We start from the raw sequence: 26072 nt of genomic DNA on the forward strand, positions 1-26072 counted from the left end.
ATGTGAATGCTCAATTAAATAGTGAGGTTGGATGTAATCCTCTTTTTTTTTTTCTTCAATTCGTAGACTGGTGAATTTTCAGCTCGTTTCCTTCTGAAATTGCCAGTGGACTTCAGCAATATCCCTACCTACCTTCTCAAGGTAAAATAAACCATTATTATTTTAGCTACCACATTCTTTGAAATAATTGAATTCCAATGCTTCCTATTTTTCTGTAGGAAAAAGCATAGAAACCTTCCTAAGAAAGTAATAACTTAAAGATTTGTACATGGAAAAATTGGTACTAGAATAACTGAATTCCAGTAATACAGATAGTTTAACTAATAATTACACTGAGCCACTCTTTAAAATTTTATTTTATGCTCAGTTCTGCATCTTTCTTTTGTCTGCACTATTTTCATACACCGTATCTTTCAAAAAATGAAATCAGTTTTAAATATCAGTATAAGTATACATTATACAGTATGTAGATTTCCAAAAAATCCTTCAGTAGTTTTCAACATGACATTTAATATCCAAATAGACTTAAAATCAAATGAGTCTGTTTAAGCCTTTGAAATTTTGTCAGTGAGTCAACAAGCCAACTGAGGAGGAGGTACACATAGGAACTTTCCTGTAGTTAGGAAAGCTGTTGAATTCAAGCCAGAGGAATAGATGCTATGCACTTGTTAAATTATTCTTAGGGAAATGAAAAATGAATATATAGAATTGAGATATGTGTTAATTTCTGCTTTGGCAAATGTGCTGATCTGAAGGGAAAGCTTGGCTATATCTGAAGGAGAAGGTAACTTCTGTATGTAACTACTCAGTGTACCTATCTACCCAAACTATAAAATGTCTTTGAAGATGCTAGGAAATGTAGATATTGTAAGCTGTCTTTACCAATATAAGTAGAAAGGCATGGTATAATTTTAATGATAAATAATAGAATATAAATATACAAGCAATCAGAGACATTTAGGACCTAAAGCCCAGATAGTTGAAGGAGAAAGGAGGTGACTTGAAATATTTTATTAAATATTATTTAGATTTTTAACAGGCTGCAGTTTTACATCCACTTATCCAATTAAACCTTTTTTAACTTATTAATGTGTACATTTGAGTAGGTAGGTAGGGGTGTGTATGTGTGTGTGTGGAGAGAGAGATTGTGTTGTTAAAATCTTCAGACAAAGTACCTACTCACACCTGTGAATATAATGTATTGAAAATGTGATTGTATACTAAGAACTTTAGTTAGCTATGTGTTAGCTATGTGTTATTAAATTTGTTTATTTTTCGATTTTTATAGCTGCCCATCTTAAACCAGTGACTCACTAACCCAACTCTTACTAATTCCGTTGACAAATGCTTACTATTCCTTCTAGTTCTCATGAATAACTCATACCTCAGATCAGAGATATTTCAGGAATCTATCCATTTGCTTCATTGAGTGTTTTCTACTCATACATACATACATATATATATATTCATATTCTAGTCCAGCATCCCTTTCATTACACACCCAAAGTATGTGAGTTTCTTCTTGCTCATAATCATTTCAAGTGAACAGTCAACCTTTATTTGGTCTAGGACTGATTCGTTATTTCTTCCTGTGGTCCAATATCTCTCCAACTTTTGCATTCCAAAATCAGTAAGTAGGTGCAAGTGCATGTTTTTGGAACAAAAACTTGTTTTATGGTCTTAAAAAACCTTGGTGCCAAATCTGTACGAATACTATGAATTAGCTTCAAAAAGTTTTAAATACAAGCTAATGTTGCTACCATTTGCTTACAGTTTAGATACTGATTTTCTATGATTTTTACAGTGGGAAAAAATGAACAGATTTATGAACGGTGTTTGTATAGCTTTGTTCCTTTAACATTTTAAAGATCTAACTATATAATTTGTTTTGGAAATTAGTTAGAAATCAGTAGAATCCATTATTCAGCCAGGTCTGATCCATGTCATTAAGAAATCCATAATGCTGAGGGGTCATCACATACTTGAACATCTTATCTAAGAATGGAAATTTTGTAACATGAGAGAGGGAATTTAGTATGATGAGTTTTACATGGTCTGAGTTGAAGAGGAATTTCCTCTTCTAGATCTGTAACTTCCAGGTATTCCAGTTGGCATAGATAGGTGTTTTATGCAAATTAACCATAGTGGGGTCTCAAGTGATCTATGCTTTCTTTTTATATACCTTAATGGAAAAAAAACCCTCTTTTTTTTCATACTATGCCCACAATACACTCATAGATAATACAGTAACTGCAAAATCTCCAGTTGGCACCTGTGGAATTTTTAACTTAACTAAAATAAAATAAAATAAAACCCTTGCAAAATTATCATTCTTATATTGCCCTGCATGTACATAGACTGCGGACCGTCCAAAGAACCCCCATAATCTTGGTTCTGTTTCAAAGTGTTGGACATAGAGACATTTTTTTAAATTGATATTGTTCTAATTTTAAAATATTAGGCTGACTGATCTCAGAAAAGTTAAAGTAAAAAAATCTGTCATGATGATATAAAAATTGATATAGGAAGAATTGGTGATTATAATTGTTAATAAATACTATCTTTTTAATATGAAGTTGTGCCACAACAGTCAGGATGAAAAGGAAAGATATAATGAACTTGTTAGAAAATCATGACTGAGTGATGTGGGCTTTTAATGTATTGAAGAGGGTGCTTTCTCCCAGATGTCCTTGAGATTTTGTAAGGCTGTGCTTTTCTACATTGAAAACTTCCTTTTTAGTTGAGATGCAATATTGTTTTTTTTCTAGATTTTTTATCCCGCCTTTATTATTTATATAAATAACTCAAGGTGGCAAACATACCTAATACTCCTTCCTTCTCCTATTCTCCCCACAACAGCAACCCTGTGAGGTGAGTTGGGCTGAGAGAGAGGGACTGGCCCAAAGTCACCCAGCTGGCTCTCGTGCCTAAGGCGGGACTAGAACTCATAATCTCCTGCTTTCTAGCCTGGTGCCTTAACCACTAGACCAAACTGGCTCTATTAGTGTACAGTTGTCCAGAGATTGCAAATAAATAATTAAGGTATCTCAATATATTTATTGGATTGGCTGAAAAATATAAATAATAACCATCAGCCCCCTTGAAGCCTTCAAACATTCACCCATACACATGCAGCTGGGTTTCTTAGGACAAAATATGTTGTATGCTTAATAGGCACAAAGGAAAAGAGTTTCCTTCTGTTGTCACTCGGGGAATGAAATATGTGGAAAAGTCACTTAGGTGAGACATTTGGACCTGACATTCAGGGTAGTATAGAGAGCAGCAAATGGAGCCATCTCCTATTTAATCCTATCAGTTTTAATTGTCATAAGTGCAAGTAGTACTTAGAATTTACTGTCTTGACCAGCAGTGGTATTTTTAAGCAGGCAAATAGCATATATTAGTGGATCTTCGGAACTAGGACAACCGTAAATAGGAAAGAGTCCAGACAGAAGTTTGAAAGCATTGTCTGCCTGAATTTTTATGCAGTCTGGCTTCTTTTCTTGTATGTCAGTGAAAAAAGCCTCTGTTGTTCATGTGTGATAAAAGCCTAGAGAAATAAAGTACACATAATTAGTAAGTATGTGTGTCAATAGTAATTTACTGGAAAGGGAAGGAATATCAATAGAATCTATGGATAATTTTACTGTTGAAAATACGTAACTGTTTGAAAAATATAGGGCACCTGGTGTTTTAGCACATATAGGAGGATATTTCTTGCTTCCCCGGTCTTGGGATATTGTTAGGGCATCTTCATCATCCCACATGCTGAGAAAAGGATATGGATAAGAATGTTATCCTGTAAGAGACATGAGAATTATCCTGCACTGGGATGTTAAAAAATGAAGGCTGATTAGTACAAAGAAGGGACAAATAGCTTTTTTAGTGTTTAGATAGGAAACGGACTGGTGGGTGGGGTAAGAGCGACATGGAGGCTTCACTAAAATACTAATAATTGCAAGCTATTTTGTTACAAAGCAAAAATTCAGGTGTTGGAAAAGCAAGTATTGTTCAGGTCAAATCAAGTTTCTCTCCATCCCTGAACTTTTCTGTTACCAAGGAAACAGACACTGCAAAGATTACAGGAAGACTTTTTTATTATTGCAGGTTATAATAACAGAATCTCAAAAGCCTGCCAGAGTTTCTCTTTGCCCCCTCTTATACCAAAGAGAATCAAGGTGGGATTATTTTAAGTTTCTTTGTCTCATTGTTCCTTTCCCAGGATTGTGTTGTTGTTTCACCTCCTCAATGGATCCTGGATTCTTTCATCAAGTTTATCTCCCCATTCCTCTATCCCAGTTATGCAAAAATGCTCTTACTATTTGAGCTGGGACATTTCCTCTATTCTACTGAAAACTGCTTTCAGTTTATATAAAATTCTAGACAGATGGGAAAAATTATCTTAGCTGACTGATGTCTCTCTGATGATACATAAACCATCAGTTACTTCTTTGAAAGAACCCTAGGGCTGTGAGTTGCTTTACCTCAAATGGTGATTACTGCAGGACAAAGTTCCAAATCAGTTTTCTTTTCTTTTTTAGTATTCCCAGTGCACTTTACAACAAAACATTAATTCAATTAAAGTCATCCATTCTAATAATACATAATTATATGATGTGTCTACTTTCTGCTTTAATAAACTAGATTATAAAGCAGTGGACTTACTAAATCTCATGAATTTCATGTAATATTTTTAAGGCTTTCTCTGTATTGTCATATGTTCTATAGTACCTCTCTATATAAATGTTTCTGAGTTTTGTGTCATTCATCTTCATGACTACAATATAGTTTACTTTTTTCCAACCACACTAAGAGCACGTCTGTTGAGGAGTTGCTTCCATTCTAAGGCAGTAATTCAGTGCTGAATAGGAATTAAGAGAAAACCATGTGAAGGCAGAAATATGAGAAGAATGCCAGAAAAGAGGTTGCATTAGTTGAAAGAGGAGACTTCTTGTATCTAATGCAGGAACAGAAAACATAGGTAGCGCTCCTGATTTCATGCACAGTGGACAATGCATTCAGAGCTCTGGAAAGGGGATTGAGAGGTATTACAATGTTTTGAAGTAATGCTGCAAGCAGTTAACTGCTTAAGGCATAAGAGTTTACAAGGCCAGAAACAGCTGGAATGAAATGCTGTTAATACCTTTGGAGGTATAGGACAATATGTGAGTGAAGAGGCCTATCCACAGATATGACTGAAGTGATCTTTTAAAAGGTTTTCTAATTATCATAGTAATAATTAAACTCTGGCTGAGCTGTTACAGCTTTATCTGTAGGAAGGTAGATTCATAGACTATATCATCCTTCCTTAACCGGATATCCCCAGTTGGGAGTTGCAATCCCAGTGTGTACGAAGGGAATTGAGGAAATCTGTATGATGTTCTTCTCATTGTGGCAGTATGGTATTTGAATCTAAATGTTTGCAACATATCTGATTCTCATATCAATTTTAAGTTCTTAGTTCACTTTAATGATGCCACCTCTTCCCAGTTTTCCCAGTGATGTGCTTTTCTAATTTCTTCACTTTTTGTTGAAACAAAAAAGGCAGTGAATTGGAGCTATTGGATTTGGGAGTCACTTATTTTATGTAGCAAAGAATCATGTATTCTGTGTTCTTGAAGCTCACAGAAAACTTCAACTTTTAAAATATATGAACTTGCCCTAAGTAACAAACAACAAATAACATTAATTTCTTGCTTGTAGTGATTGCTCTGCCTGATTAATCAGTGAACAGTGAGCATTTCTGTCAGAATTTATCTTGCTAATAACAATATTAAGCCTTGGGCACCCAAAGCATCATCTTATTCTGCAAATATTGTCTAATCAAAAAAGTGTTGGAATAATAATGTGGGCATCATTTGTCCAAATACATTAAGAGTTTGATTGATTTTTTTTTATCATAAAGGGCAATGTGTCGTGTCTCCTGTTTTGTACGGTTGGAAAAGCAGTACAACCTTTTGCTAAATAGATATATTGTTGTTCCAGTAGTTGTCGCCAACATAACAACAATTATTATGTTATCCTGTGAACACTTGATATGATATGTATGTGCCTATACACATATACAGGTAGTCCTTGGTTATCAACAGTAATTGGGACCAGAATTTCCATTGCTAAGCTATGCAGTCATAAAACGCAATGTCACGTGACTGCACTGCTTAGTGACAACAATCCTGGCAGTCCCCATTGCTGTCATTAAGCAAGGTTCACAGGTTGTTAAGCAAGGACCTCCTTACAACTTCCTGCCACCTTCCAACAACCAAAGTCAGTAGGGAAGTTGGCAGGAAGTTTGAAGTCCCAGGCAGCTTGCAAGCAGGCTGGCAGGCAGGTAAATGGCTGCTGCGGGGTGGGGGAGAGCCCGCAAGGGTCCAGCGTGGCGCAAGCACAGCGAGGGTTGGAGTGGGGGAATATGTGCAAGGGTCTGGTGCAGCATGAGACGCTGCAACTATCGTAAGTGTAAGCTGGTTGCCAAAGTACCAGATCACAATCATGTGACTGCCAGGGTGCTGGGACAGCCAGAACTTCGAGGACTGGTTGTAAGTACTGCTCATTCAGCACCATAATAACTTCAAACAGTCACTGAATGAGTGGCCTTTAACTGAGGACTACCTGTACATAGAAGATAATAAAAGATTCTTTTTAGCACAAAGCAGATTTTAGAGATTGTCTTTAAAAAATAAAGGGAATGGTTTGTGAGTTTAACTATTGCTATTTGTTTCTTCATTGGGTTGAAATGAAGTTACTGAAAAAAATATATAATGCAGGAACATATCCTTAAAATTAATTATACTTTTGGAATTATGTTCCTAAGAATCTGTTTCTGTGGGCAGTCCTTTTGTCCTTTATTTAACTTTCTATATGTCTGCAAATATAAGTAAAATACTGAATATTTTGTTTGTATGTACTATAGCGTTGTGATAACTTTTCTATCAAAGGCTGATATACCTTGGGGCTTGTGGTCTTTCATGAGAAATGTGTTCTTAAAAATGGCTAGATTTAGCAGCTGAAAGAGAAAATTGGATTCAGGATGTGCATTTAGAATAACTCAATCCCCAAATATATGCCTACAGTCATTGCCCCCCATTTTAATAGTAAAAATTAGTAAAAAAAAAAAAAAAAAAGTGATGTACCATTCAAAGGTCTTTAAAATGAATAGGCTAACTAATATCTATCTATCCCTCCCTCCCTCCCTCCCCTCCCCTACGGCTTTCCAGAAAGGGCTAAAGACCTGGCTCTGCCAGCTTGCATGAGGTGATAAGAGCTCTAACCAATCCTGGGGGTGGCTGGAACCCTGATGATGCTCCATGAGCTACTCGCCAATTCCATCAATTCTTGTAATATATTTATTATTTATTTAAGATTGTTTTTATATTGTATTTTAATTGCTTTCATCTTTTCTGTAAACTGCCCAGAGTCGCTTTTTAACGAGATAGACAATGACAAATTTGTTGTATTTGATATAAGTCGCCCAGAGTCACCCCCTGGGGGAAATGGGCGGCATATAAATTTAATAATAAAATAAATAAATAATATCTATCTATCTATCTATCTATCTATCTATCTATCTATCTATCTATCTATCTATCTATCTATCTTGTTAAATAAGTTTAAATCCTATGTTAAATAACCCTAGCATGTTGCCGGTTCTCATTTTTAGACTTCAACCCCTTCTTTTAGATCCTGCCTTTTTACATATAGTTTTAGATTTTAATATATGTATCTTTTATATCTTCTAGTTTTATAATTCTTTTTAGATTTTCATTTTCACTCTTGATGCATATTTTTAGATCCATTATGCTTCTCTTTAAGGATTGTGCCCCACCCTCATTATGCTGGTCTATGACCGTAATAAAGATTTGATTTGATATTAAGATTTCAGAGATAATGAGCATGAAACTAAGCAATCTCAGGGAGGCAGTGAAGGACAGGAAGGCCTGGTGCAATATGGTTCATGGGGTCACGAAGAGTCAGACATGACTTAACAACTGAACAACAATCCTTAGATAAATGTTTTTCTTTTCCCTTATAATTTGAATTGCTTAAGGGTGCTGTCACCACTTGGCAAATTAAAATACTGCAAATTTATCTGTAACCACTTGATAAAATTGATGAGCTTTGTTAGGTAGCTCAAATATGCTGTGTATGTTCAGCTAATGGCAAGCTTAGGCATGTAACATTAGTATTAATTGATATTATGGCATTATTATGATACAAAGGCATACATATCATTAATGGGGGTTATATGCTACAAAGAAACCACCCACTTTCATAAATCTGAGTATAATTCATTGTTTAGTGGCTTTCTAGGTTATTACATATCTTCCCCAAATAAAATAAAGTTTGAAAGTTGTGTGAAGCAGAATAAGCAAGCTTCTGATGACAGAACAAAACTTAGGACTCAGATTGCATCAGACTTATGATGTTTACATTTTCTGGAAGTGTATGTACTTAATGGATGGGAATTTGAAGAGTTTGTGTGGTATATTTACATAATATTGCTGGAAAGTATAGAAATGTCCTTAAATTAGACTCCAATTACTTGGAGGATTTATACTTTTTGAAAATATGCAATTGGTTACAGCAATTCTTAGTTTCAGTTTTAAACTACTGTTTTAGAATGTTCTAATGACATTGCTGTTCAAGAAATAGTATGGAATTCTTTTATGAGGAGAATTATTTTCCCAGTACATTCATAAATAATCCATTATGTTTTAAAATTTTGCTTGCTTGCTTATTTATTTTGTTATTATGCCACCAATTACTACAGTCTCTCTGCAATGTACAGTATAACACTCCCTGTCTTAAGGGCTCAAGGAAAGAATGCAGTATGTTTATATGATGTAGGAATAATGGAAATAATGGGAAGTTCTTCTTTGTGATCTTTGTGATTCATACACTTGGGTTCTGCTCTTAAGCATAGCCTGTTTAGAAACTTCTAGAGCTTATATAATTCTTGGCAGGAGTCCTGCCCTCCATACATATCATGCATGACTAGGCATGGCTCATGTTGAACCCCCTTAGGTCAATTTTGATTGCTACAATGATTGCTCAGAGACAAACATGCTATCATTCATCTGTATTTTATTTTTATGGTTTTTATTTTTATTTTATTCTTACCCTGTCTGAAGAGTCAAGGACAATATTGTGAAAGTTATTCCCCATAGATAGGTATAATTTAATATTTTCTATATGGGGAGATCATACCGTAGATGTTTGTAAGCACTGATAAGCATTGATTATATAAGGTCACTGTGGTTGCTCCTTCCATTTTTGAACACAAGCAGTAAGAGTAAAAGAAATAGCATCTTTGTCTTTTTCTAAAGTTGCTACCATGTCCCCCAAAGTACCCAGGGATTCCCTCACCTCTTTTTGAGTGCATGTAAACTCACCACCCCTGGGAATGCAAATCTGCCCCTGCTAGTGCTGGAGAAATCATTCAGTCTTCAGGATCTTTTAGAAGGCCTGCCTCTCTTGATCTTGATAGGGACGAAGAAGGGATAGGGATAGGGATAGAAGATGGTTCTTCATCTCCTTTATTGCTGGTTCTGCCATTGTTTAATATCCCAACCGAGATCTTACAATCTCCTTCTGGTAGATATCTTTGAGGCCTCACTCTCAATCCAATCTTCTTCACACTAAGATGGTTGAGACCAGGATGAGCCTGGCTCAGAATAGTTGAAATTGAACCATGCTATTTTAACCAGTACATTTCTGATTTCCATTGGTTTTGTATTTTCCCATGAACCATCACTCATCTCAAGGGTGATAATTGACAACATTTCCACGGTCCTGATCAGTTGCCATATAATTCTTGGTACAGGGATGTAAGACACTGTTTTCCTGAGCCCAGATACTATAATTTTACACCTGACCATGATTGTTGTTTTCCAGAGCATTCCTGGAATTCATTTGCATCCCTTAGAAGGCTCTGCTGTTCGGATTGCTCCTTCAAGGTGGATCTTGCATCCAAGCATTCTAGCCCTGTCCAATCCATAGGCCAAAGGTCACCTGCTTCTACACACACTTAGAGTTTAGAGTTGCATCTGCAGAAGTTCTTATACCTCAAAACATTGTGACTGCGGATCAGTCCAAGTTAGATTTACCTTTGGATATTGAATATCATTCTATGATAGTAATAGTGAACATGTAGCCTTGTGCTTAACCAGACAAGGAGGTTTTTCACATGAATATTGAAATTCTTCAACAAAAGTTTGAGAGTCTATAATGCCAAAGCTAAAACCACCTTTGTCAGCTCAGCCAAGAAGTAATTCAGACAGCACAGTTGAGGATTAGGGAACCAAATCTCCAGTCTTCCCTAGACTTGCAGTCAGACTAGGAAGATTTATTTCAACTTCTTCTTTTGCAAAAATCATATTTTATTCATACAGATAATAACCCTAAACCATAGCACAATTTTCATAAGTTCAGGGATGGTGACAAACTCAGGCTAACTCCCATTGGGGAAAAGTATATTTTGAGATACACTACAAAAATAAACTTCCATACTTCCTTCCATCTTTCCTTCCTTCCTTTGTTAATACTTTTTTATTAAACTTTTTTTCTTCACTGAATATTTCATTTACTGTACATTTCTTATACCCTGTTTCTGTGTACTTACTCTTCTCTATCCTAATTTGTTTAGTATCATTCTAGAGTTTATCCCTACATACTAATTTTACTGCATTTCTCAAGTCCTTGATATTTTTCTGTTGTATTTTCATTCTATCCTATTGCTAGAGAACTCTGAATTCTCTACTCAGTAAACTTCTCAGCTGATCGTAATAATAATAATAACAACAATTTATTAAACTTGTATGCCGCCTGACTCTCAATGACTCTGGGAAGCTCTCAACAAACAAATTACAATAATATCAATAAAACATAAATAATAAACAATGGCAAGCATGATGAAGCAAGGGATCTCCCTCTCCCTTGCCAAAGGCCTGGGTGAAGAGCCAGGTCTTCATAGCTGTTCTAAACAACAGCACAGTGAGAGCCATCCAGATCTTGGGGGGAACCTCATTCCAGAGGGCAGGAGCTGCTACAGAGAAGGTGCGCTTCCGTGGTCCTGAGAGATTACGTTGTTTAACTGAAGGAACCCAGAGTACGCCAACCCTTCAGTTTATTTTTATCTTTCTTTCACTTCGTACTGCTATACTTGATTCAGTGTTCTTATTTTTTTTCTTTTTCCTTTTCTGGTAGCATCTTCTTTATTGTAACTTTAAAATATCTCTTTCTGCTGTTCATCTTGTTCCTTATTTTAACCTATAACCTATTTTCTTTCTTAGCATTACTTGATCCTTATCCATAATAATCGGTGTAGACATCCCTGACTCTTTCTACCTGATGGCCCATTTCTTTCTCTCTGTCTCATGGCTGGTCACAACTGTGGATCTTGGTGGCTTTCAATGTTGCTGTTAGGGCATAAACTCCTTGACTGTGCTGCTGACCTCTGCACTGGGTGCGCTTTGTCTCTCTCTCTCTCTGATGCTGTTTTTTCTGATCTGGCATTGCTCTTTGCAGCTAGATGTGTGCTATATGGTGACAATTTCCCACTGCTGCCTAGCTACCTTTGGCCTGCCTTCTGGTGGCTGCTTGGTTCCCCAGGAAAATGAAGGGGAAGAGGAAAGCTCTTTTTTTCCCCATCACTTCTTTTCATGGCCATGGCCTTTTCGCCTCTTGGGATCCAACCCATTATAGCAGAGTTTTCAGCACTTCTGCAACCCCCATCATGGCTGTCCCTGGCAGAATTTTCCTGCCCAGATGTAGGCCCCCACTTGCTGTCAGGTGGTGACCACCAAATTTATCTTCCCCTCAGCATCCTCTGGCAGTCTGCCTGCTGGTACTCAGAACTGTCTCCCCAATGCCAGCACCTGGGCTATTCTGTGAGGCTGCTTATGAGGACTAAGTCATCAACACTCTTTTCACCACTGTTAATAATCTCTAATCATATCATACTGTATAAACATCACTGTATTGAAACAATACAATGTATCAAGATCTATGACAATATAATAAGGGGAGGGGGGGACATTCCACTGTGTATTCTTTCTCATTCCGCCACCTCTTCTCCTTTCTTCTGGGTATCTTTGGAGCTTCTTACTTTGCTTTCTTACAGATCTTCTTTTCTTCGTTCTCTTCTTCCTGGAGCCTTTTTCTTCCTTCCTTTTCTTTTCCTAACACCTTTCCTCCAGTTTTCTTCCCCCAACTTGATGGCCACCTGCTTCTATATCACGCCTTAGGTTTTGTCGCTGACAGTTACCTTCTTCCAAGCTATTTGCATCCTTTCTTTAAAGGGATCCATTCTTCCCCTTCCCTTCGGAAAAAGAATGGAGGGTGTAAGTGCCAGACAAACAGGAGATGACTGTTGTGAGAGATAGGCAACTGTTTGATGTACATGGTGCAGTTATAATGCTTTGAAACAGAGTTCACTTTAACAGTGCTGTGATCAGCAGTGTTACACCAGAATCATTATTCATTAGTGCCGTCCTCCTGAATTTTATCTGTGTTCCCTCCAACCAGTAAAATTTGTAGAATAATGCTGACTATTTATTTATTTATCAAATTTATATGGCCACCCATCTCACAAGAAGTGACTCTCGGTGGCTTTCTTGTCAGCATTCTGTACTTTGGACCAAATGAACCCCAAGAAAAGTATGAAGGTTTTTTGTTGTTTGAAATTACTGAGAGATGGAGCTTATTTTGTTGTCTGTATTTGATTCGCTATTTTTTCTAGACTTATATGGTCTTTATTTTTTGGCACACTGAAGGTACAGTAGGTTATAATTTGTATTACTTAAGACATAGTATATGCCTCTTATAGTGTCTGGTAACTAGATTTCCCAAGGGGATCTTTATAGTTCCCATGGAAAATGTGTGAGCAAGATCAGATGCAAACAGTCTGAAACCAAACTAGCTATTACTGTAGGAGGCAGGTAAAAACCATCTCTATCCAAAAAGGAAAGGCTTCATGCAACACGCACAGGCAGGGGGGGGGAGTGGGGGAAGATTTGAACCTTAATTTCAATATAATAAAACTTGCATTTGCTGCATGGCAGTTGCTAGAATTCTTTCATTTATTAAAAATTTCATTTATTTTGCAGTATTTTTTTTTTCAGGAACTGGGTCCTTAAATGCATTGCTGTACTTGCTTCTGGTTCTAGTGTTTTTCTTCCCCTTCCCCCCTGCCTCCGCCTCACCCAAAAAATAAAAATAAAATTTTGGCTTTTTTGTTGGAATCCATAAGATGATAAGGTGTCTTTTAGGTTAGACAAATCATGTTGTCTCTTAATTTTATTAACTAACTTCATTTTTTTCTTATCCATGATAGTGAGTAAGTATGATAAGACAATGTAGATCCCATGTGATGAACAGCTACCAGTATGAATTCAAACTTTTTTTCCACAAACCCAGGAAGAAATATTTTTTAGTTGATTTGATAAGGGCTAAATTAATTGAGACATTATTATGCTAGAAAGAATATATTATGGGAGGAGAGAATCAGAATTGATATGATCTTTTTTTCTTTCTTGAATCTTTCATTTCAACTTGACCAAAAGTGTAAAAAAATAAATAATATCTCCTAGGAGGTGAAGTGGTTTATTTATACACACACACACACACACACACACACAAACAACTAGGGCAGAAATTGTGATTCACAGAAGTGGGACTGTATGGGCATCTTCTACTGTATGGGCAGCACATACTGATACTAACTACTGTATTTGATATTCCAGTAAGTGTTACAAGCTAGGATGGCCCTAAAGATTATTAGATTTGCATACCATATTTCCATCCAACATGAACAATTAACATGATAACAATTATTAAAACAAATCATGTAGCACAATTCAAAACATAAATAAAATGTGTCACTAAGAGCAGTTCAAATATCTGATTTAAAACCTTTTCTTTAAAAAAAAAAAAAAAGGAAAGAGAGCAATACAGACTTTTCTACAGTTTTATGTAACAAATACCCTTTTTGCACATCCTTGTCAGGATCTCTACAGGAAGGGATTGCTTTCACAAGGCTCTCTCCCAGACACCTTAATATCCAGATAAGTTTCTGATGCTTTCTCATTACTTGGTGTGTAATTAAGCCTGATCTTGAATCTTCAGTGTAAAGAACATAATTCCATTGGTTGTGCTGAAATCATCACGTAGAGGATAATCATTCAGTTTAGGTAAAGTCCTATTTTTTGAGCTAAACTTGTGCATATTTTTATCTATTGATCATTCTTGTATGTTTGTCCATGCCAGGCTATGACAGGAATACCACACTCAGTGGGCCAGCAATTAAAACACCCTTCCTCACAGAAGGAGTAGTTATAGCACTCTAGCCCCTGTGGCTTGATGGAATAGTCATATTTTAATGGACTTTCTGGAGGCCAGGAGAGAAGGAGCCATTCTGTTGTCAAGAGACATGCTGTTCCAAAGGAGAGAGACTGAAGAGGCATATTTCTGAGGTCTCTAGGGATGGCAGTCCCTGAGAGAGAGTACCTGGAATGAGCACACCCTACTTAATTGTATAGATCAGGCAGATATTATGGGGAGAAGGTAGTTCCACAGATATCCAGGCTCTGAATCATGAAAGGCTTTAAAGATGATAACCAGCACTTTGAATTGCACCCAGAAGCCAACTCATAGCCTGTCAAACTCTCAAAGTAGAGGTGCTACATGGCATGCCCATAACTACTTGAGCCACCATATTATGGACCACTTGAAGCTACAAAATGCTCTACAGAAGTAGCCCCTTGTAACTGCCCTTGCAATGCATTACAATCTAATACATTGCAATAATCCAACTGAGAAGTGATGGCATCAGTGACTGTGGGTAAAACCTACTGTTCCAGGAGAAGTCATAACTGGCACACAAGGAGCTGTGTAAAGGCCCTCTTGGCCCCAACCATCACTTGCTCATCAAGTAGGAGTCGTGACTACAGGAGGACTCCCAAATTTGAGCCAGTTCTTGGGGTGGCGGGGGGGGGTTCAACATTGTGCAGATCTAAAGATGGTCTATCTCCAGAATCAGATGGCTTACCAAATTGCTTAAATTTAATAATGTAATTACATTTTAGCTACAACAGTATAGTCCTGGGGGCTGATTAGATTCCCTTCCCCAGTCTGATTATGGATTCGTCTCCTCTCTCTGCATCATAACCCCACAGGTAGGATATAGTGTGGGCGGGCAGGGGGAACTGTAAGCTATTGCAGGTAAAGAGAGACAAGCTGGCTATGGCCTAGTTACAGGTCTGTAGCAATATGAGTCCACAATAGGATAAATATGTGGTTTGTGCAAAACATTGAACTGGGAATGTAAAACGGTCATATAGGCTTTACAGTTGTGAGCAAATTACGAGTACTTAGGTGGGATAAATATTATTTTTTATAGTCAGCTTTTAGACTTCTGCATTTTTTTAAAGGAGAAAAAAGTCTAACTGTCCAACTTGGTCCTTTTCCAAAAATAAGAGGAAATGAATTATAGTAGTAACGGTGTAGAGCAGATGTTTTGGTTGGACTAGCCATTAACACTCTGACTCATAATAAATTCTCAGTTCCAGTAAGTTCCCAGTTCTTAGTTACAGTAGGTAGTAGGATGCAAGAGAACAATGTGTTTATGCTTTCTGCTTTAAATGTGTTTGGGAATCAATACTTGCCAGGAATTCTTCTTTACAGAAGACACTCTACTGTTCATTTGTTTAGCTAGTCAAAATGTTTAAATATGTAAAAGGTGTTCTGAGCATTCATTGATAGAATAAAAACTGCCATTTAATTTAAATAATGCTAATGAATAAAATTGAAGTTAGAGAATATTAGTACACAAGTTAAAGGGGAGGGTTTTTTTTTAAGTTAGATTTATTGTAAAAAATGTATAGCCCACTTTTCTTGTATGAGAGTTTTGGAGACAGTTTACAAACATAATTTTAAAGCCATAAAATTACATTATTATGAATTATATTATGTCCCATGTTCCCACACAAAAAAAGAAAGAACTGAAGAAGGCTAACAAAATGCAGGTTCAGCTATATTTAAATATTAACACTCATCAAATAACAGATCCGTGAGAAATAAATAGTAGCATCCACCAAATTAAAAACTGGATCATTGAAGCAAAATAATAGCAAAACTGCTTTTGGTAAACATTCTGTATGGTAGCAGAATAACAATAAAGAGAGGAATACCCTAGCTTCTCTTAGCAAGAAGTTTTTGAATTTGAGGGTACTTACCCTGGAGCCTTTTGTTCATGTTACTGTCATTCAACAAGCAGGGTCATCTTTTTCTTTTCTATACGGATTAAGTTTTCTTATGTGTGCCTTCATCCAGTCAAATATCAATTTAGAATATGGACAACTATCTTGAATTTAAACGGAAAGAGCAGAGAAAAGAGAGATAATGGCACACATTACTGGCATATTGATGATACTGATACCCAAATTTCAGACAACATCTCCCAGTGGTTTCATGTTTAATTTAAATAGCATGTAGGAAAGATGGAACCTGGGGCTAAAGTTAAACAGAGTCACCACAACCCATCCCTTTATAAGTTTTACCTAAATTGTTGTACCATAGTTGTACAGTCACATCATTAATTTTGAAATACCTGTAGATTTTAGAGATTCAGTGATTTTATAGTCCGTGTTAGCCATTCAACTATTTGTTTGGTCATTTTTAGCATTATTTATAGTTTTATGTAATAGTATACCAATTACATAGATTTATATAGCACTGCATTTATAGTTGACTTTGTAATTCTAATTAGAGTTATAACTTTAATGGAATTGATATTATGTTTTTATATTTGTCCTAGCATCTTAAATTTTAGTTATTTCTATAGCATGTAGCTTAGATTTTTTGCACAATGGGATGGCTTTAATTTTAGTTTTGAGTGTAAATGTTGGTCAATGCCCAAAATATATGATGATGAGTCCCTACAACCACTTATGAACAAAATGAAAAATAAAAATCTGAATGGTTACAACAGCCTAATTTATTAAGTCCCGTATGACTTACTGTGGTCTACATTGCAACAATTTCTGCTTCAAATCTTTGTGATTAGTACAATACTTTAAAAAAAACACCTTGAAAAAGACATGGTTCAAAATGTTGTTGAATTGGTCTGTCTTGTAATTGATAAAAAACAAATAATAGAGTAAGAGCATGTTTCAGTAAATTCACTGAGATCCTCTCTGAGATAGACTCCAAATGGGCAGGTTCTGTTGAGCTGGCCAAGGCATGGTCTTGTCTCATTACCTTGGAAGTGTTTGCTCCTCTGATGCCTGAGGAAGCAGATAGGATTCTTAGGTCTGTTAGTCTAGCTACCTGACTATCAGTGTCTCTCCAAGTTCTCTCCAAGCTCCTAGGCCTTGCAGAAGGTAATTCATGCAGCAGTAATCCATCCTCGAGAGAGGCAGTGTTCCCACCTGCCTTGAAGGAGGTGATAGCACACCCCTTCTTCAAGAAACCATCATTGGACCTAACGGTCCTGGAAATTTTTGTCCATTCTTCAACTTTCCCTTTTTAGGTAAGGTTGTTACAGTTGGGTTTTGGATGGGCACAGTAAGGAGACAGCATTGATTGTACTTGATGACTTTGGTTTTTGCTGGGACAGGGGTTGTACAACTATTCTGGTTTTTCTTGATCTCTAAGCAGCTTTCAATACTATCAGTCATGGTATCCTTCTGGACCAGTATAGGATCTGGGAGTGAGAAGCATGGTGTTTCAGTGGTTCTCTTTCTCCCTGCCAATCAGCGTTGATAGGTAGGGAGAGGTACATCCTGAAGCCCTTGGTTGGTAGAATACCTTAAGGCTTGATGGTCTTACATGTCCAATTTAACATCTACATGAAACTGCTGGGTGAAGTCATCTGTCAACATGGTGTCAGGTCATGTCAGAATGCTGATGATACTCAGCTGTACCTATTGACCTCTGGTTGTCCAAGTGCTGTGTCAAGGTCATATGTCAGTACCTGGAGGCTGTTCGACTCTGGATGGGAAAGTCTCTTAGATATCTCCAGGCACTGAGATATCTAAGGGACTACCTCTCTCCATTAAGCAGTGTCATCTGATGTGACTTAGCAAGTGTGCCTTCTCTATTCCAGCACTTGCCCTTTGGAGTAGCATCCTCCTGGAGGTTCAAACTATCCCAACCCTGCAAGCCTTCAGATGATCTTTAAAAGCTTGGTTTTTCCCCAAGCTCAGGTATAGGTTGATGGCATGCTCATTTAATGTATATTGTTTGTCTTGGTTGTGGTATGTGTCTCCCTGTTATGTGAGGTTTCTTTTTCATTTGTCTGCTTTTTTAAGCATTGTATTGGCTTTTAACTGTATGCCACCCAGAATTGGTTTTGAGTTGGAGCAGCCGTATACATCAGAATAATAAATAAATCTGGAGCTTCAGTGACCATGTGGAAAGTGTGTTTTTTCTCTTTACTTTGGAATTTTATTGTATGTCTATGACTTACAGAATCTTTGCAATAGAGGATAGCCATGAGTTATTCCAAATTGGAAATTTTAATTAAAAACTTTGCATTTGAAAAGCAAATCAGGATTATAGTTTTTGGCTGTGTTATAGAAATGCTATCTGTGTAATAAATTCTGTGTGGGATGAGTTTGTGAAGTAGAGGTTGGAATCTCGCTGTCTTCTATTGTCACATAAAAAGAACAAGGAAAATGAGAAGTTAGTTTAATTAATTTCAAACATTTCTGTTACTCCTTTCCTTTTTAATGCTCCCTTTATCTAAGCACTGCCTTCAGCTTATATAAACAATTTTCACCTTTTATCAGTTACTATAATCTTGTACCTCCACCACAGTTCAACTGCAAGCCTTCATTTCTTACCCCAAACCCGCCCAATCATATTTCACCTTCCTGCTGTCCTTAATAATCTGTTATATTCTTTTCTTAGAAATAGCTACTGACAGACCAATAGCTTAGTGGTAGAATATCTGCTTTTCTTGCAGAATGTTCCAGTTCCAGTTCTTTGCATCTTCAGCTAGGATGGAAAAGCTTCAATCTGAAACTATAGAGAGTTATTACTAGTAAGTGTACACAATATTAAGCTAGATAGGCCAGTGGTGTGAGTATAAGGCATCTTCCTGTGTTTCTACCATGAATTATCTAATTTTCCTTCAAAATCATAAAAGCATACATGTCCTGGAATTATCTGTTATTTAAAGCCATTTCTAGTTAGTAGATATCCCCCATCTCCTTTAGTATTCTAAGGTTATTAACAATTTATTTACATAGATAAAACATTCTATATTTGAATTTTGTCCCAATTCTCTTCCCAAGAATTTTACTAGTGGAGAAAAAAAGAAGCAAAAGCAAGCAAATTTTATGTGGATGAAACAGAAGTGGTGCTTATCATTACATGCCAGTTTTTCCCTGGATGTAGAAGACAGTAGGGGTAGGTTGGAAGCCTTTCTTTGTGAATCTATGATTAACATAGTAATTGTTGTAGCTGTAATGCTCAACTTCTGATGGCAAAAAAAAAATGTCTGGAAGATTGCTTCTTTTTTAGAATGCCCTGCCTTTCTCTAAGTGGCCTGTGCCCCTCCTGAGGACCACATTTTGAAAACCACTGACTTAATTAGGTTAGCTACAGATTTCATTTTTCATGGAAAATTACTGTGTATAGCAGTATAAACATTTAATTTTGTTTTGAAACATAGGAGCTTTTAATCATAATCCACAAGTTAATTATAATTCTAAAGGAACTTCTGATGATACACAAGTCAAAAGTGTACAAGCAGAAGTTCATCTTCTCTGAAGCAGAAGGAAAGTGGCTTCAGAGAAATACAAACTCATGATAACTACTAGTCTATTGGAAGGTGCCTGAGTAGGAACCAATCTTTTGACAAGATCTTAAGTAACATAAAATGATTTAAAAGAGAAAAATGATCAAAATCTAAAATACCTGTATAATAGAAAAGATGTATAGCATACCCCGCCCCCCCAAAAAAGGAGAGGAATGAAGAGGCCACTGGATCAATGGATTTCATATATACCTTGAGTTTATAGTCACTTTGTTCACGTGCAATATTAAGCCATAACATGGTTTGTTTCATTTTAAGTTAATACTAAGAGACCCATTAAGTCTTAGTATTACATGCAAACCAGACTTCTATGGCTTGTTTAGAAATCATTGTTTAAAAAATCCTTGTTTAGCATTATTTGTGAATTCAGTCATTGGCAACCTCAGGTAACTTTGTCATAGGCTGTTTGGGTCTGATCTGGCAGGTTCCAAGTCAGATTTTGACAAGCAAACAAAATGTACAATGAACCTTTAGAATATTGAACAAAGTGCTTGTCATAGTCCAGACTTTTGTCCTTGTCCCCAATGTTTTTCATTTCATGGTGCCCCTAATGTCACAAAGATATGACATCACTAATGGCTGTCACAAAACCCAGCTTCACAAATAGATATTGCAAAAATTTAAAATATCCCATGGTGTTCCTGTGAGTTTGCTGCAGTACCATGGTACCATGGCAAACAGTTTGGATAATGTGGTCATAGTCTATGTGTGGTATAGCAGACATTATCTAGATATTTTTTTAAAAAGAGCTTTCTACTATTATTAATACTGCTGCATCTCTGTATTCAGGTTTTGCAAAACTAGTGAATGCAGCAAAAGAATAAGTCACTGTAAAAATGTTTCAGAGGGCTTTTTAAAAAATTATTCCCATTGATTCTTTAGGCAGATAAGATTTAAATGGCTGCTGACATATTAAAAATCAGTATAGAAATACATAACACTATTGAGCAAACTTGAAATATAAAATGAGTAGTTATAGCTGTGTTGATCTATGGGGGGTGAATCCAAAATACATAATGGTATGTGTTAACTGTAACAGGAGATAAATAATTGTGTTTTCAAAGTTGGAAGGAACATTTTCTTTGCCCCTAAATGCCAAGGTAAGATTATGAGTTTAGTCTATAGCTTCATCTTTGGACTGACTTTGAACTTCACAGCTGAAATATCTAGACTAATTTTTTGGATTTCTTTGTCCCCAGTCCATTTTTTTCTGGTAAATTTTAGTCTGATAAATAATTCCTAAGAAGTTTCAACTTTCTTACTTATATATGACATTTGGGTTGATCCTAATAATAAATCAAATTATGGATTTTGAAAATTATCCAAACTGGTTGTATGTATATATGTATGTATGTATGTAAAATTTAGCAAAAACAAATGCTTTTTTTTTTATTCAGCTATTTAAATGAAAGAAAACAAGTCTTATATGGTGATGATTGATTAGTTATGTACCATCAAGTCGATGTCAACTCTTAGCAAGCACATAGATAGATTTTCTCCATGACAATCACTCCCTAACCTGATCTTTCAGGTTACCATACAATCTGTCAATCAATCTTATTAAATTATGCTAATACACCATACCATATAATATATGATAATATCAGTATAATATATATTATATAGTATGGTATATTAGTATAATATAATAAGATTGATTGATTGATTGATTGATTGATTGTGTGCTATCAAAATGGTATTGATTCTTAGCGACCACATAGATAGATTTTCTCCATGATAATCAGATCCTGACCTGGTCCTTCAGGTCTTCCAGCGGTGTACCCACTGCCACTATAACTGAGTCCTTCCACTTTGCTGCTGGTTGTCCTCTTCTTCTCTTTCCTTCCACCTTTCCCAATACTGTATTAGAACCTTCTCCAGAGAGCTAGGTCTTCACATAACGTGAAGTAGGATAATTTGAGCTTAGTCATTTATGTCTTGAATGAGAACTCTGGGTTGATTTGTTTGATGATCCATTTGTTTGTTTTCTTGGCTGTCCATGGTATTCTCTGGAGTCTTCTCCACAATACTCAAAAGTGTCAACACTCTTTTTACCCTACTTCTTTGAATTCTAACTTTTGCTTCCATAGAGTGTCACAGTTAAATACCATTGCTTGCACTGTTCTGATCTTTGTAGGTATAGACACATCACAGCATCTGAATATCTTTTCCAAGGCTTTCTTAGCTACTCTATCAAGCTATTCTAATAATATAATAATATAATATGACCTAAAAAAGGTCTACTGTATCATTCTTATTGGATCATACTTTTTTCTTAAATTAATTAAGGGAATTAATCAGAGGGATCACTTTTAAACATGGGGAACTGCTTTATCCAAAATCAAATAATTGATTCATCAGAGCAGCAACTTGTTAAGATCTTAGAGAACTTTTCCACTCTTCCTGGTTGGAGATAGCAGAGAACGAAGCTGAGATGTTATGACAACATACTCTGCACAGTTTAATGATTGGATTATGACTAGCAAAATGTACAACAAATCAACCCTCAGCCATGGAAGCTTATTGCATGCCCTGGAATACTCACTTTCAGACCAGTCTACCTCACAGGACTATTGGTGTAGGGAAAAATTTGAGAAGGGAGTGCTATTTATTTAATCTTGAACTGCAGGAAGAAATACAGTATATAAATCTAATAAATAATCATATCTGAGCTATATGACTTTTCCAAAGGAATAGTTTATTCTCTAGGATGTTAATTACATTGAAAAGATTTGTGGTTCCATAATTGTGCATAACTGCTCTGTTACTCCCTTTATCATTTTTTAAAAATAAGTTATGGCTCTCAGAACAACTGGAAAACTATGCCAGATTTTCAAAGGTCACTTAGACCAGTACTGGGTAACAGTTACTTCCTCCATTTTAAAATGATCAGGACATCATATTGGCATAAACTGTAGTGGCAAAATATTATACAAATGCAGCTCATGCAGTCCTGTAAAAATCATTCCTTGTTGTCCAGTTAGCAAGGTGCTTTTTTTTTTTTTTAAACAACTGATTTGACTTTCGAGAATAGCATTTTCTACATAAGAATATCATGACATGCCTGCTAGCAGTAATTTGACATCTGCCAAGTTCATGGCAATGACATGTAATTTATGTCAACTGTATGCACCTAAAATATATAGAGTAATTCTTGCTAACAGTATATTTCTATTATGACTCCTGGTGTCAAGCAAGTTATTTCTAGACAGTTTTAAATGGACCAGAGTTTCAGATTGCCAACCTCTTCAACCAGGCCTTAGAATCTTTCACATGGTCAAGTTTATGACTGCTACAAACTCCATTTTGTTTTCTCTTTCTGTATATGTTTTTAGGATGCAAATGAAGACCCTGGGGAAGATGTTGCTCTTCTTTCAGTCAGTTTTGAGGATACAGAAGCTACTCAGGTTTTCCCCAGATTGTATCTCTCTCCTCGAATTGAACAGTGAGTTTTATATATCTCATATGTAGTAATTTTGGTTTTACAGTATTTTATATTTCTTATTGTTTATGTAAGAAGTTTTGGACAGTATAAAACCTCTCTTTTTATTTATTTATTTTGAATTTTGAATTACAAAAAGAAGAAAAATATATAAAAGTGATTTAACAAAAAAGTGTAAAAAATACAACAGAGGAAAAAATGTTAATGTATCATAACAGTAAACAATTTCAATTCTATATATACTTATCTAATACAAATATTATTCAAGTACGTATATATTTCTAATAGATTTATACGACTATCATGTTTTTTTAACCTATTGTATTTTGTATAAATGAGTCCCACATTGCATTATACTTGCCCATACAAGGTCTACATCTATAGGCAATCCGCTCCTCCGTCCTGGCAATGTCTGCATTAGGCTTCGATATTGCTTTCTATATGCAGTGTTCTGTTCTCTGTGGTATTCTGTTGTCGAAACATGGGTTTCCTTTGTAGCTGGTAAGGTTTTTTGCTCAGAGATAATTGCACAAGTCTTTGGTTATTGTCCACTGTTTTATGTACACAGCCACTTTTTCTTATTGATCCCTTCATTAATTTCCCCTTAAGATCATGTAGTTAAAAAAATAATGCTGTGACACTTATACTATGTGATGTGCATTTCCTGGTTGGAGCCCAGTATGAGGATTGGGATTTGTCTCTGTTCATGCATAATGGAAATAATCAGTGTAATAAGCATACTTTTTGTAATAGCCCTGATGAAAAAGATTCCAAATAATTGGTTGTTTTCTCATTTCTTTTTTTCTGTAAGTACTTTTGCCATTGCATCATGTGGCCAGGTGACAATACCTGTATGTGATAGAAATGTACATGCTAGGGCAGAATAGCTTGAGATATGCTTCTGGGAGTGCAACACAGTCAGATGGAAGTGCAACTAATATGGCTTAGGTTTAACTATATTCTTATGCGGATCAGCTTATAAAATAAGCTATATTTATACTAGAATGAAATCTTATAAATTGAATTCCCCTTTCAACCTGCAATATTCTTATTAAATTCTACTAAACCATATATCTCCTCAAAGTATGCTGAATTAGCTTTGTGCATGATAACTGCTGTAAGGATATTATATGCTTTTTACTGGAAAGGTTGTTTGATCCCCTCCATGGAAGAATGGCTCACTAAGTTATGGGTTATGCTTTGAAGTCTAAAATAACTTTGTTCCTTAAAAGTAAGTCTGATGCAGAATTCAAACTGGAAACCATTCCTAGACTACAATTTAAAACAGGGATTTGTACCAAATCCAATATTTAGGTTTCTCTACATATAGAGTTTGTATTTTAATGTTACAGGATATTTAAAACAGAACAGGTTTTTAGTAATGTGGATTGAAATCATCATGGTCTACGGTTTTACTCAGTGATTTATACTGTGTTTACCACAGTTCTCAATATTTGTTCTGAGTTTAAAGTTTAACCATGATTTTTAGTCTGTTAAAACAATATAATACATTTAGTTATTCACAAGTAATTAATGTTTTACTGGAAAATTATAACCTCCCTGACATCTCTAAATCCCTAATTTAGTCATTTCTGTTTTACTTTTTGTTCTTTCTTCTTATTTTCTTTTTAACTTTGTTTATATATCTTCTTGAATGTTTAATAAAAATAAAAAAAAAATAACTTGCTGTATTTACATGTTGAATAGCATTCCCCCTGAAATTCTTTTATTAGAATAAAAAGATGCTTTTTCAGATTTTGCAGTATAAGAACATTTGCTGAATTAAAGTCAGGAAACTGCATTTTACCAAACCTATTAGTCTTTGCTATAAGACAAGAAGACTTCTTGTTTTGTTTTAATAAGGTATTTGCCCAATTTTATGTCACAGTATATATCTTAAAGTTATTGTACAGTTAATATATAGTTAATAATTTCAATTTGCTCTTAAAATGGTAGTGCTAGGAGGAAAAAGTAACTGCCTTTGTTAGATTTCCTTTTTTTCCATTTTTGGAACTCATATTTGTTCGTTTTCCAATCTCTCCTTTTCTGCCTCACTCTTGAAATCTCTGCTTTAGAGTTCCAGGCTTACATGTACTTTATCTTAGAGATAAGTATTAATGGAAAAGACTTCCAAAAAAAGAGTTTCAAGTTGTGAACCTGGAAGAAATGCTTGCAGGTCTCTGAACTTTCTTGTATCCTTAAATGGATAAGATATTAAGGTGGGGATTTGCTTGCTCAATTATCTCATCTAAAAAATGCAGAATAATGGAAAATGTTAAAACTTGCTTCAGGAAACTGATAATAAACAAGTCGAAGTAACTTTCTTTAAATTAGATCTTTAATGTGTATGCAACAGCCTTTACCCTCTCCCCACCCACAATGGGTGATTTGGGCTTAAATCCACCCTTAACCATGGAAACTCTTTGGTGGCTTCAAATTCTCTCAGTTCAACCCACCTCACAGGACAGTTATGGGGATAAAAGGAGGGAAGACATCTGTTAATTGTACCCTAAGCTTCTAGAAGAAAGGCAGAATATAAATCTAACACATAAGAATTAAAAAAGGTTAAACTCAGATGACACTGCTTATTGTGTCATCCACTCTTGGGACAAATCTTTTCTTGTTTTTCATGCTGCAGCATTGGAATATAGATAACTAAAGACACAAAATAAGGCACAGTTATGAGCTACAAACGTTCTAAAGGCTGCTGGAGATCAGAGCAAGTAAAACTTGTAATGAGCGAATGTAACTGAAAGGCAGCAGATCAGCACTACAAGAGAGATTCTTAATGCCAAGGTATCATGTCCAAGTTCT

General features: G+C 35.8%; 1 protein-coding gene across 3 annotated transcripts in view; it reads left to right on the plus strand.

Moving 5' to 3' along the window:
- The window catches only part of BABAM2 (BRISC and BRCA1 A complex member 2), a 154713-nt gene that overhangs the window by 29956 nt on the left and 98685 nt on the right, over positions 1 to 26072 (plus strand). For all 3 annotated transcript variants that reach the window (XM_088145598.1, XM_007432912.3, XM_088145603.1), the window contains exons 6-7: positions 67 to 141; positions 23152 to 23261. In XM_088145598.1, coding sequence (XP_088001724.1) covers positions 67 to 141; positions 23152 to 23261 — 185 coding nt within the window. The remainder of the gene's footprint in view (positions 1 to 66; positions 142 to 23151; positions 23262 to 26072) is intronic.

Source organism: Python bivittatus, unplaced genomic scaffold (genome assembly GCF_059951505.1).
Source record: "Python bivittatus isolate LINGU-HERP-01145 unplaced genomic scaffold, Pbiv_v1 ctg000020_np1212, whole genome shotgun sequence".
Classification (NCBI taxonomy): Eukaryota; Metazoa; Chordata; class Lepidosauria; order Squamata; family Pythonidae; genus Python; species Python bivittatus.